Source organism: Urocampus carinirostris, chromosome 17 (genome assembly GCF_059441175.1).
Source record: "Urocampus carinirostris isolate Australia breed hairy pipefish chromosome 17, RoL_Ucar_1.0, whole genome shotgun sequence".
Taxonomy (NCBI): Eukaryota; Metazoa; Chordata; class Actinopteri; order Syngnathiformes; family Syngnathidae; genus Urocampus; species Urocampus carinirostris.
The window spans coordinates 14,295,827-14,309,327 of NC_142365.1; the positions used below are offsets into that span (position 1 = coordinate 14,295,827).

Sequence of the window (13,501 nt, forward strand, 5' to 3'; positions counted from 1 at the left end):
TTCCACTTTCTTTTTCTTTCTTTTTCCCTAAATTATTTTCTTTTTTGTTCTTTCTTTTTTCCCTTAATCTTTTTTCTTTGCTAATAGAAAAAAATGATTGGCTTGGTGACTGAGTCATTGTAGTTTGTATTCTTTGTGTTTTGATGCACTTGTTTTTGTTTGCACAGCGACATCTAGTGGTGCAATACTACACACTGTCCCTTAAATAACTGTCCCGATCGTCTATTTGTTATAGCAATGCAGCGAGGGTAGTCATTTGTATTTTTTTCTTGTATTTCTTGACCATCGCTCGCTTCGTTTCCATGGTTATCATGTTTTTACTTCTCTTAATCCAGGGATGTCAAACTCTGTGTGGCTCTGGGGCCGGTTGCAGACTTTCTGTTCTCAGGCGGGCCAGACCAGTACTTTAATTGCCTAACCTACATATTATAATCATGGATGACAATAGATATTTTCCAAGCATTTATTCACAAACAATGAGACAAAAAAGAAATGGTCATGTTTGGCATTGAATGCATTAACCGGTTTATTTTAACAGTTGATTGGATGTAGTTTTACACCTGAACTAACTCACCGCACTATACAAATTCAAGTGAAGCTATGAAATAATATTTATATAATTTCTGCCCTAATTGTCATACTGTTTTGAAATATAAAATAAATACAAATTAAAAGGTTGAGCAGCGCATGGGCAATAAAATTTGACTGAAACAACTACAGATATTAGGTCTGAGCCTAGTTAAGATGAGGTTTTATCCTTTACTGCCCTCCAGTGGCCAGAGGGAGCATTTGGTTTACTGGTATTCATTTAAAAAAAACATACCTTTTGATATAAATGAAGTTTTTGGTCATTCTCAGAAATGTAGGGTGGGCCAGATTAAATCATCCAGCGGGCCGGGTTAAGCCCATGTGTCGTATGTTTGACAGGCTGTCTTAAACGCATACCAGATAAATTCACTCCAAAAGAATACAGTATTGTATCACACTACCTTGCAGTCTTTACAAAGTGCACGGTATACTCAACTGAATGAGGAGGAGGGCATTGTGGGGGGTAATTCAGCCAATAGCAGACTAACATTTTATAAGATGTTGACTAATATCAGTCTTGCCTGTTTTCAAAAAATATATTTGATTTTTATTGTGTACTAGTTTTAAATGTCTTTTAACTACGTAGTACACCGGGGTCACAAATAAAGTGTCATTATTTTTTTAAAGTTAATGACGATAAAGCCAATCTTAAATTTGCATGAGCACAGCAAATTGTATGCATTTTTGTCATATAGTAGGGAAAATGCCATATAGAGGGGCTGAAAGAAAATCTTATTCTACCCCACGAAGCAAAAACATTGTGAGGCGGAGACGCCGTATCCCGGGTGTTTAGTGTATATTTTGGATCCTCCGCAAAGAATGATTGATTGATGCATTTAAGGGCATGGGAAATAAGTATTTTTTTTGATGTCATATGGAAGGGGAATCTTACTCTACGCTGCTAAGCAAAAATTGTTTTGCTAGTGTATATTCTTGATCCTCTGCAACGAATAAGATGACTGACTTTACTTACATTGATGCAGTCTACGTTTTTGGGGCACACGAAATAGGTTGTTGTTGTCATATAGTAGGGAAATGCAACATAGAGGGTCCGAAAGAACATCTTATTCTACCCCACTAAGCAAAAACATTGAGAGGCAGAGACGCCGTATCCCGGGTCTTGTGCATATTCTTGATCCTTTGCAAAGAATGAGATAACTCCCTTGCCTTTCTCACTTCCCCTACATTGATGCAGTCTACGCTTACGGACACGTGAAAGAAGTCGTTTTTGTTAAATGGTAGGGAAAATGCCAGAAAGAAAATCATCTTATTCTACCCCATTAAGCAAAAACATTGGAAGGCGGGGACGCCATATCCTGCGTGTTTAGTGTATATTCCTAATCCTCTGCAAAGAATGAGGTGACTTTACTTACATTGATACAGTCTACGTTTTTTGGCATGTGAAATAGGTTGTTGATGTCGTGTAGTACAGAAAATTCAACACCGTAAAGTGGAAATGCCAAATCCTGCGGTTCTACTAAAATAGGAAAACCTATTAAATAATTTTTTTTAAATTTTGAATTCTATTTTTTCCTTGCAGGAAGCCAAGAAAAAGTACGACAAAGAGACAGAAAAATACTGCGCCGTACTGGAAAAGCACCTGAGTCTCTCAGCCAAGAAAAAAGAGTCACATCTGCATGAGGTCCTTTTCTTAATTCCTGTTAACCCCAGGGTTCGTACAGGCGATTGAAATCCGGGAAAATGCTTACATTTGAATGCTGTGGCTTAAAAGTCAGGAAAATGCTTGCATTTTGAGTGAAGTATTGAAAATGTTTGAAATTCTTGCTTTGCTGACTCGACAGACCACGCAAAAATACAGAAGAAATACAATTATAAGAAGAAAGTCAGCTTAAAAATGACGCTGACATGGCAGCGGCTATTGCAGTAGTTTTTACAGGGTTCCCCCAAGATCTTGAAAACTGGAAAAAGTCTTAAATTTGATAATGGCAAATTTAAACCTTGAAAAGGTCTTAAATTTTGTCTACAACCCTTTAATTTACCTCTCAAATGTCTTCATTTTTCCCCAGTCTTAACTGCGTGATAGAGCAAATAACTGTATGATAAGTAAACTGAAGTCCTCGACCCCTACATGGTCTAGCTCACGGGCGCCTCAGACTATACATGTGTGGCGCTGCAAAATACATAATCCACACTGGTTTTCTTCTTATAATAGTACTGGGGAAATTGAATTACTGGCTTTGAAAGTCCTAAAAAGTTCTTAAATATGGCCTTGAAAAAGGTGTAGGAACCCTGAGTGGAGTAGCAGGTGGATGCAGAGCAGGGGTGAGACGGCGGATATGAAAACCATATCAATGCATATTAGATGTTGATTGTCCCGATCCTTCAATAGTTACAGACATATTCCTTAGCAAGCTTAACGATGCGTGTGCCTTCTTCATATTTCTATATAAAGCTTTGTTTCCATTGTTATCATGTATTTGCTTCTCCCTTTAGCGTCTGCAAGTCTTGCTCACAAAGTCATCACAAAAAAAAAATTGCAGATTCTGAGCTGAATGAAGGGAGAGTGATAGATTCTTTGTGAGAGGGAGTTTAGCCAATAGCATTTGGGCATGTTCATGATACCGTAACGCAAACCAGTGGCAGACCAGCATCTTGTATAGGCTTTGAAAGTTCTTAAAAAGTGCTTGAATTTGGCCATGGAATATGTGTACGAACCCTGTTACTCCTTACCCCTTTGTCTTATATCACCAGTCTTCCTTTGTCTTATCTATATTTTTCTGGCCATCTGCAGGCTGACCACCAGGTGGATCACGTGCGCCAACACTTCTACGAAGTTTCCTTGGAGTACGTCTTTAAAGTGCAGGAGGTCCAGGAGAGGAAGATGTTCGACTTTGTGGAACCCGTAAGATTTTTTTTTTACGTAACCTTGGACGATCTTGTGGTCTTTTTTTGGTGTACTGACTCCGTTCCTGTGTGAAATGTATACTTCTTCAGCTACTGGCTTTCCTCCAAGGCCTCTTCACCTACTACCACCATGGATACGAGCTAGCCAAGGACTTCAATCACTTCAAGACAGACTTAACTATCAGTATACAAAACGTAAGACTGCAAAAATATCTTGATTTTTGTCATTGTTTGAGTGTCTTTGATGAAAAGGCATATCGTAACTTTTTGTCTTTTTTTTTGTTGCAATTTTTCAAATCAAATTTAAATGTTTTTACATAGCTTGACTAACTTTAACTCGTGAACCACTTCAGGTTCTCAAATTTTGCAGAGGAGCCAGCTAAGAGAAACAATAATTGCAAATTACCGTCATGATCGTTCTGACACCTCTCCAATCTTGTGGGTGCATTGTCCATTTTTCATTTTCTTTCGTCCGCTCGTTCATAACGAAAGGCCTTAAGGGCGGCGTGAAAGGGATGAAAACAATATTAAGTAGAGAAGCGTCAATGGTACTATATGTTTCATGCCCCGAAGCTTCACTGTAGTTCTGGTGTTGTAACATTCTACTCCTACGGGTAAATGGGCACGTTTTCATCCTACCCACCATACTTGTCTTTGAAAGCGGTTATACATTCAGTTAAAAGTGGTGAGTGCTTATGATTTTTGTTTACATTTAGTCTCATTTCACTCTGTTACTGCTTCAAAATACTGTACTGTTTCGAGGACATATCAACCTCAACAGGTTAGGATGTTTTGGCAGAACACTGGTCACTTACATGTAAGATAAGGCCCAAAAAAATTCAGCCCGTCCCGACCCGAGTCGCAGGTATATAAACCCGAACCCGCCCAAACCCGACAGATTAACTCTATTTGATAAACACCCCGAAATAAACCAGTAGCTTTAATTTTCCGCCAAATTAAACACGAAGCTTTACTTCGCCAGTACATACTTTAGCGCCGAACTGTGTGTTTCAGCTGTAGCACACAGCTTGGGGCTTACTCAAATCAAGTGAAACTGGACATAATGGCTCAGAAAATAAAATACAATTCTGCAGATTACAAGCTGCAAAAAGTTAAAACTTTGTCCAACAAGCAGATAGAAAGTTTGTAAAGCTTGTAAGCTATTGGCAAGAAGCAGAAATGACATCTGACTTAAGGGAGGTGGAAGGAGGAAGCAGCGCGTCTTTTACCCCTACCCCAACACCGAGGAGGAACATTTCTTTGGATTTAGCGATTTTGAGTTAAAGTAATAGTTTGGTAAGCATTTTCTTTATCTAAATAATTACTTGTGTAAAAGTAAGTGCATGCTGTGTAGATCCTCCACGAAGGAAAAGAATAAAAATGAAAAACAAAAACAGCGAGAGAAAAGTCTGACTTAATGATTGACATTTTAAGCCCGAACACGTATCTTACCTCTACCGGTCACTGTTCGTGCAGCTGAGAACAAGAGGTGTACTACCAACAATGTGGTTGGATTGCACCATCTTTGAGGGAAATATGGCCATTGCAGGAAAAAGGAAAAAACAACGAATAGTACATTATAATATTACTATTTTTATTCGTTGAGCTGTAGTTGTATCATGCCTGTTATAGCAAGTTTCAGACAACGAATTCCAACTCAAAGAGCAGCGTAAAAACATAGTAGAATCAGAAAATCTTTTTTTCTTTTTCCCTGCACAGACGCGGAATCGTTTTGAGAGCACGAGGTCGGAGGTGGAGAGTCTGATGTGCAAGATGAAGGAGAATCCTCACGAGCACAAGAGCGTCAACCAACACGTGATGGAGGGATATTTATACGTGCAGGAGAAGCGTATGTATACCTTAATACAGTGTTTTTTTAAACTGTGTGCTGCCGAAAATCCCCCAATTTCATCTTTGTGAAAAAGGTATGCCATTTTTCAGTATCCTTTTTTTATATTAGCTGAGTAACATTATTCTATATCAGTAGGTGGCAGCAGATTACAATTGTTTTGCTGTTTTTTATTTCCTTTTTTTGTATCCAGTACAGTGACTAAAAAGGGTGGTAATGAGATAAGACTCACTGCCTTTTTTAACATCATCAACGTCCCTAGTGGGCTAGTGGATAGCCTTCCATGCTCTCACCGCCGCATTCTGGGTTAGATCCCTGTTGCTACCACTGTTATGCTATTGTGGTCAGCGCTAAATGTCGACTGATCAATAACTTCATAAATAGGAATATACTGTATGCATTTCCAATTTCTTTCTGTACATGAGGCGCACCGGGTTATTAGGCGCTTGTTTAAAGGGACAGTGTGTATTACTTAAAGCCTCCAGGTGGTAAGAAAAGACTTCATTTGAAAAAAACAAACAATATTGATTGAAATAATAAGCAGAAATATGTGAACTATCATGAAAACATGACATAAGATGATCCTCACCTAGAGAGAGCTGACATGATTGGCCGTCATCTAGCCTTATTTTTTTAACAAATACAACCGAAACATTTAGATCATAGTCAAAAAAATGTTCCACTGTAAGATAATTTTTCTCTTTTAACGTATTGTTTTTGTTATTTTTCCTTCTTCTCTCTTTTTGTCATATTTACTTTTTTTCCATTTACTTTTTTCTTCCTTTTTTCATATTTCCCTCATTTTTTTACTTTTTAAATTTTTAACTTTTCATATTTTATTTGTGTCCTGATTTATTTTTTTGTTTTATTTCCTTTTCCTTTATTTTTTTCTCTTTTCTCCATTTTGCTTCTTGTTTTCCATCCTTTTTTTAACTTTCCTTTTTGTTCGTTTTTAGTGAAAGGCTAGGCAAAAAGGTGATTGAAAACACTGTTGTGTTATGGTCACTTTGAGTTTCCGTAGTTTGTATTCTTGATTGTCCATTTAGCACTCTTTTCGGTTGCACACAAAAAGACCTCTAGTGTCCCAATATTACACACTATACCTCTAAATTTCTAGCCAACTTTGTTTTTTGGGGAGCATCTTATAGTCCGATACATACAGTAATAAAGAAATTTAATTTAGACATAGAAATGTATATTATAATTGTAGCCTTTGGCAGCAATTAAAAATTAGCTTGCAGCTTTTTGGCAAAAAGGTTGGTGATCTTTGCCCTTGAGCATATGTGTCAAAGTCACAGGCCGCGGGCCACATCGCCGCGGGCCCAGCGTACAATTATATCCGGCCCGTGAAATCATTTTATATAAATCTACTATAATGGCTCGGCTCTATGAAACGCTAATGACTTTCACACTACAGATCGCACAATGCAGCGCTTCAGCCGCCGCCACAAGACTTCCTGGAAATGTTCCCGAATCAATCGAGTTAGCTGTAGCCTGACGAACGCAGCCCCTTTGAAAACTATCTTCTGACAAACAACACGTCCAGTTGAAAAACAAGGCCGAAAAGTGCATTAATAGTGAGTCTTTAGTGTCAGGAAGCGAGGGGACGAACTTCTATCTATCACGGTCTAAAGGAAGGCTAAACGGAAAAAAACAGGGTGACGTTTCTGTTGCTGTGGATTACAGGGATGCCAAAACCTCACAATGGAAAACAGCCTTTGAAAAAAGGATGAATAGATGTTTACTGACATCGCCAGTTAAGCCGTGTGTCTTCTTTGTGGAGCTGATGTGGCCGTAATCAAGAAATTTAACGAAAAATGGCACTACAAGACAAAACATCGGAGTAGAAAAATATGAGGATCCACAAAATCACATAGTGAAAAGCACACATTTTATTTTATATTGTATGTTTCTACAATATGAATTTGTATAATTTTGACAGGAGATATTTTTATGGAGAGCGCAGTTAAAGTGATTTTATGTTTAAGTTTTTTTATTCTGGAATAACATTCCTGTTTGTTTTGAAATCATATTAATGTTAAAAACACATGTTTTTGATGTAAAGCACAAATTGTATTTATAATTCCATTATTTTTTATTTTACTTTGCTTTTTTTTTATGTAGAGCAAAGTATTTTAAGTTTATTTATTCTGGATTCATTTTCATGTCGGTTTTTAATTCATATTTATGTATTTATGTTTTTAGCGACCGACAGGTAAGGTTTGAGTTGTGGCCCTGTGTGCAATTGAGTTTTATACCCCTAACCTAGAGGGTGCCAACCTGGGGGAGCGGCTGGATAGCACCCACCTGTGCCTGATTTATTTCTTCTATTCTACTTCTTTACTATTCCAGCTCTTCATATTGTTTTTTTACTTTATTTGTTATTTATTTTACTTTATTTGAATCATTATCAGAACAAAAAATAAGGTAATAAATATAGTACGCTACCTCATGAGCAGATATTTAGTATATTAAAAGGAAAAAAATAGTAATCCGCTGACATGAATGATACAGTTGATCGGATAATTATTGGAAAAAAGCAAAGATACTACTTTTTTGCAAAGATAAAACTGGGCAATTTCCTGCAGAACCCAAATAAGGCTCTCACGGCACACTGCTTGAAATATACTAATTAGATAGATAGATAGATAGATAGATAGATAGATAGATAGATAGATACTTTGTTCATCCCCGAAGGGAAATTCACATTTCCAGCAGCATCCCTGAGCTGAGAACAAACAATCGAGAACAATCGAAAATAACACGGGAGCTGCTGGAGTGGCTGCCATTCGTGACGGCGCCGGAAGAAACGATTCAATTTGAATCATGTACAAACAAACAAACAAAATATTTATGTTTCAATAAGTGGAAAATGGGGGGAAAATAATTATCTTACCTGTCCAAAAATTAAATGGTGACTGTTAAGCTCTCTCTTTATTTTTACTCTTTTCGTTGGATGGACCGGATTCAAAAGTCTAACGGGCCGTATATGGCCAACGTTCCCTATGCTTTGACAATTCGGCCCTATTCAAAATGAAGACTTGATAATAAAAATGATTTCATGCTCTTTCCTCAGGCTCTTTTGTTTCCACCTGGGTGAAGTACTACTGCATGTACCACAGGGAGCCCAAACGTGTCACCATGGTCCTGTTTGACCCCAAATCAGGGGGCAAAACTGTGAGTAACGCTAACTGCTAACCGCTAACCCGAGCCAGCCTTACAGTAATCCATCATTTTTTACTGGTGTTGCTTCCCAAAAAAGTCTCGTGATATTCAAAACCTGCAATGTAAAAACCATTGTTATTTAGTTACTAAATACTCATTAAAACCAAACAACAAATCCAATTCACAAGGTTGAATATTTGATTAACAAATAAAAGTAACAAATAACTTCTGTACTTTCAAATTATAATTTAGAAAATAATCTTGCTGTTTTATTGCACAACTGTATTGATTAAGGACACGATCTACTTTACCTTACACGATACTGTTGGTTATGGCTCACCTCTCGTCGCCATCATGTTGACGTTATGGAAAACTGCATTCGGCTTCTGTTTTGCAACCCAAAATGTAGAAAGAGCCATATTGGACAGAAAATAAAATATATTTATATATACATAAGACAAAAATCTGAAGGCGCAACTCAGAAGAGGAAGTAGGCTAACTCTTAAAGCCTATCTTCCACAAGTAACTTCACTTTATTTAGCTTTATAGTGCATATTATTTTATGAAATGTTTATTTTTTAGTACGAAACAAAACAGGTTACTTATACAAGCCGTAACATACATATATAAACCTTAAACACACAAAATATAGCATTGAAACAACTTACATAACAAATTCAACTTATGAACGATCGTCTCGTTCGTAATTCGGGCAGCGTCTGTATTTTATTCACATTCTGACTCATCTAGTGTTGTGCTTTTGATTGCGCATACCTGTAGAGACTGTCCTTTTTTATCATCTGGAAATAACCACAGAAATACTGCATGTGCGTAAGCAGTATGACTCCCGACTGCAGTTTTTTTTTCTTTGCCCACGCACCGATTGAGCCACGTTTGATCCAAATACATATCTGAGAGAAAAAAATTGTCCTTTGTCAAAAGCCGTGAAGCAAACAGGTTCAGGTCACCGATGGAAATGTTCTTATGCGCAGCAATTGCCAATTTTTTAATTGAAAATTCAATGTTTTGAAATTCAAATGGAATTTTCTTTGTATTATTTAAAATTTACTCCATAAAATGACTTGTAAACATTTCATTTTTCCCAGAAAAGATATACTTCTTACCTTGTAATTATAAAAATGAATGCACCCTTTAATCATTATAAAAATATAATATTAAACATAAAAATATGAATGTTAATAACTATTGAAACATAGGTAAAATAAAATTAAAACCAGAAATAAATGACATTTCTTTTAATATTTATATAGTTCTAACCCTGTAGTTATATCAATAAATACATTCTTTAATAATTATAAAAATATGATATTAAACATAAAAAATGAAGGTTAATAACTATTGAAACATAGGTAAAATAAAAAATTATGAAATATATTAATTATAATGATAAATTAAAAGTATGATACAATACCTATTACAAAAAAATATATAAAATCATAAAAGAGCAAAATGAAATTTAAAAAATAAGTACATACATGATTTAATAATAAAGTCCAAAATAGGAATGTACTAAAAACGAAATAATAAAAATAAAAACATGTCAACAAGGTAAAACTAAGAAATACAATAATTAATAGAAAATTAAACAAAAAAATAAATAAAACTGTACTAACATAATAATAAAACTAAAGAAAAGTCAAATTAAACTTTAGTATGTAATTTAATTATTACAAAAAAGTTAATAACTAATAACAAAAATAAAAAAATATTGAAAACGAAATAATAAAAATAAAAACTAGCTAAAATAAAAATATCCGCATTAAAAAGAGGTAAAACTAAAACAAAAAAATGCAAAATACAAAGTATAGCTACAAAATTAAAAATAGAATAGAATATAAATAATAGAAATGAAAAATTAGTAAGTGAAATACAACAGTTAATACAACATAAAATAGTATAATAAAGAAAAAGAAAAATATTATGAAAAAGCTCAATAAATCAAACAAATAATTACATGAATCAATAAATACAAAATAAAAAGTGAGATAATAAAATAATCTAATAAAAATAAAATCATTAATGAAATAAAATTAAAGCAACTAAATGCATTAATTAATACAAGACAAAATGAACAACAAAAATAAGAATAAGATAAAACTTCCTAATAAAATAAAAAATAAGTAACCTTTTAAAACAAAAAATACATAAAGAAATTGCTATATAGGATTAATGTAAAATGGGGAGGGAGTTCAATAACTTTTCAATGAACCTATCGCTATAAATATAATAAGTAAAACATAATTAAAACAAATAAATACACTAATTCGAAATAAAAGTCAATTGAAAATAAAGATCAATCCAATTTCCTTCATTCTGCGGTGGTCATGAACCTATCGCTAATAAAAACGAAATGATGAAAATAGAAAATAAATACAATTCAAACATATACATGAAGTAAAAACAAACGATTAATGTAAATGTAAAAAAAAGAATCAAGACAATTTCCTTCTGTGTGCTCTATTTGTGAACGTGTTGCTATATTTATACTTCTAAAAATAAAAAGTACTTCCTTGTATTCCAGCTGTGAAAAAAAGTACATAAGAGGAAAAGCATGATCAATCATCTGCTGTCTGACACGTGATTACCGCAGCGCATAAAACAGGAAACCGAGGGGGAAGAAAGGGAAAGGAAGGGAATTTCTGGGCGTTAACGCGTCCTTTTTCGATTAAAAAAAATGGATGTGCAAAACAAATTCACCCCTGGAACATTCCCGTTTGGTGCATTTTTTCACTAACTGAGGGTCGCAAAGTGAAATTTCTGTTCAGCGAATGGGTTAGTCCGTGGTGCTCAACGTCAAAACTGGCTGATAGACCAGCTAGACTGGTTTCATCGGATCAACTTCTCAGAGAAATTTAACAAATACAGAATTAAAATAAAAACGTTCAAAAACCAGGGGAAGATGTCAAGGCAAACATGAACTCAACATACTATGCTAAACATGACTTTGCTAATCTCGATCTTACATAAGTTATTATTTCTCATGTGTGATGAGGAGATGTGATCTATTTATGTGAAAAGTGTATTGGTCGTACCTTTTTAGTAATTCACCGATTGACTTTGGTGGCAACATGGCGCGACCAAAATGACAACTATCAAAACGGTGATGTGGTTTCAGTCGGACACATGCATTATCCATCCATCCATCGTTCATGGTTAAGTGGGCATGTCTTAGGTCTAGATAGATAGATAGATATATGGATACTTTATTCATCCCTGTAGGGAAATTCACACTTCCAGCAGTATATTTTTTGTTGAAAAATAAAATAATAGAATAAAAGAAATAGAATACAGAAATACCCAATATAACGTGTTGATATAGAGTATTTAAATAGTGCTACATAAATACACACTGTAATAAAAATAGGGTAGTATGCAAATGTGAGGGTGGGGTTTAATGTGGGCTTTTACTCTCCCGGGTGGAGTTAAAGAGCCTCATGGCATGAGGAAGAAATGATCTCCTCATTCTGTCCGTCTACCCAGAATATACATTATATAAATCATAAATATGTACAATAAACATATCAACTTAGAGCTTAGAGAAGATTACTTTGGACCGTGGTCTTAAATTCGATTTCAAAACTCTTTCAAAAAGTCTTTGAAATTCTTGAATTTAACTTGCCGTAAGCTTTAGGAACCATGGTGTTAAAAAAAACATCTCATGAAAAAACAATTTTGAGGATCACACTTCTCTTTATTTGCTTCTCTTTCCTCCATCAGGGCGAAGAGGAGAGTTTCATCCTCAAATCCTGCACTCGGAGGAAAACAGACTCCATCGAGAAAAGGTTTTGCTTTGATGTGGAGGCTGTGGACAGGTGAGACTTTCTCCCGCAAAGAAAACGACCGCTAGGGGGTGCTCATGTTCTAGTTTTTTCCCATGCCAAGTCATTGAGTTCAAACTGTCAATGCGGGAATTCATTCTCCAAGATGATCTCTTTCTGTGATTTAAGCAAATCAATTTTGAACGACATATTTTTCATTTTTTGTTGTTTTACAATTCAGGCCGGGGATGATGACCATGCAAGCCCCATCAGAAGAAGAACGCAGATTGTGGATGGAGGCCATGGACGGGAGAGAGCCGGTACGTTGTCACGGTTACCGTTTAGCTGCTGTTACGCCACAACAAGATCAAGATGCAGCGGTACTGAGAGTTCAGGACAGATTGCAGACAAAACTCCCCTGAGAGTGCAAAAATAAAAAACAACAACAAAAAGAAAAACATTCAATCGACGGCCAGCAAGGCAGGTATTTATTTTGTAGAGGCAAGGAATCAGATTGGTATGGGGACTACTATTGTGAATTCATAGTGGACTCCCAGAATACGGCATCCCCATTTTACAAAGTTTTCTCCTCACGATGTGGAATAAGATGTTTTTCGGCCCCGAGTTACGGCATTTACCCATGCCCCAAAACTGAAAAGTGATTTATTAAATTGCATCAATGTAGGTAAAGTGAGGAATTCCATCCATTATCTGGACCGCTTATCCTCAGTAGTGTTGCGGGGATGCTGGAGCCCATCTCAGCTATCTTCGGGCAGTGGGCAGGGGACACCCTGAACTGGTTGCCTGCCAGTTGCAGGGCACACAGGAATGGACAATTCGCTCGCTCAGTCACACCTAAGGACAATTTGGACGGGCCAATTAACCTGACATGCATGTTTTTGGAATGTGGGAGGAAACCAGAGTGTTAAAAGGAACCCACGCAAACATGGGGAGAACATGCAAACTCAATTCCGCTTTAAAGTTCTTTCACTTTAATTCAAGATAACAGTGAAAACTAAGCTTGCAGTTAGTAAGAAATACTGTTATTAAAAATACAGAGACGGTTAAAGCTGGGAAAAGTGAGTCATCTCGTTCTTGGCAGAAGATAAAGAATATATTGCAGACCCCCGACATACAGTGACCTTGCCTTACGAAGTTTTCACATTATGATGTAAGATGAAAACTGTAAACGGTGATTTACCAGACTGCATCGATGTAAGGGAAGTCAGTAATCGAATTCTTCGCAGAGGATAAA

General features: G+C 35.9%; 1 protein-coding gene across 1 annotated transcript in view; it reads left to right on the plus strand.

Moving 5' to 3' along the window:
- Nucleotides 1–13,501, plus strand: part of LOC148349292 (rho GTPase-activating protein 26-like) — a 78,286-nt gene that overhangs the window by 37,905 nt on the left and 26,880 nt on the right. The window contains exons 6-12 of the mRNA XM_088321144.1: nucleotides 2,129–2,230; nucleotides 3,341–3,451; nucleotides 3,544–3,648; nucleotides 5,173–5,302; nucleotides 8,379–8,479; nucleotides 12,206–12,300; nucleotides 12,488–12,566. Of these exons, the coding sequence (XP_088177270.1) occupies nucleotides 2,129–2,230; nucleotides 3,341–3,451; nucleotides 3,544–3,648; nucleotides 5,173–5,302; nucleotides 8,379–8,479; nucleotides 12,206–12,300; nucleotides 12,488–12,566 (723 nt within the window). The remainder of the gene's footprint in view (nucleotides 1–2,128; nucleotides 2,231–3,340; nucleotides 3,452–3,543; nucleotides 3,649–5,172; nucleotides 5,303–8,378; nucleotides 8,480–12,205; nucleotides 12,301–12,487; nucleotides 12,567–13,501) is intronic.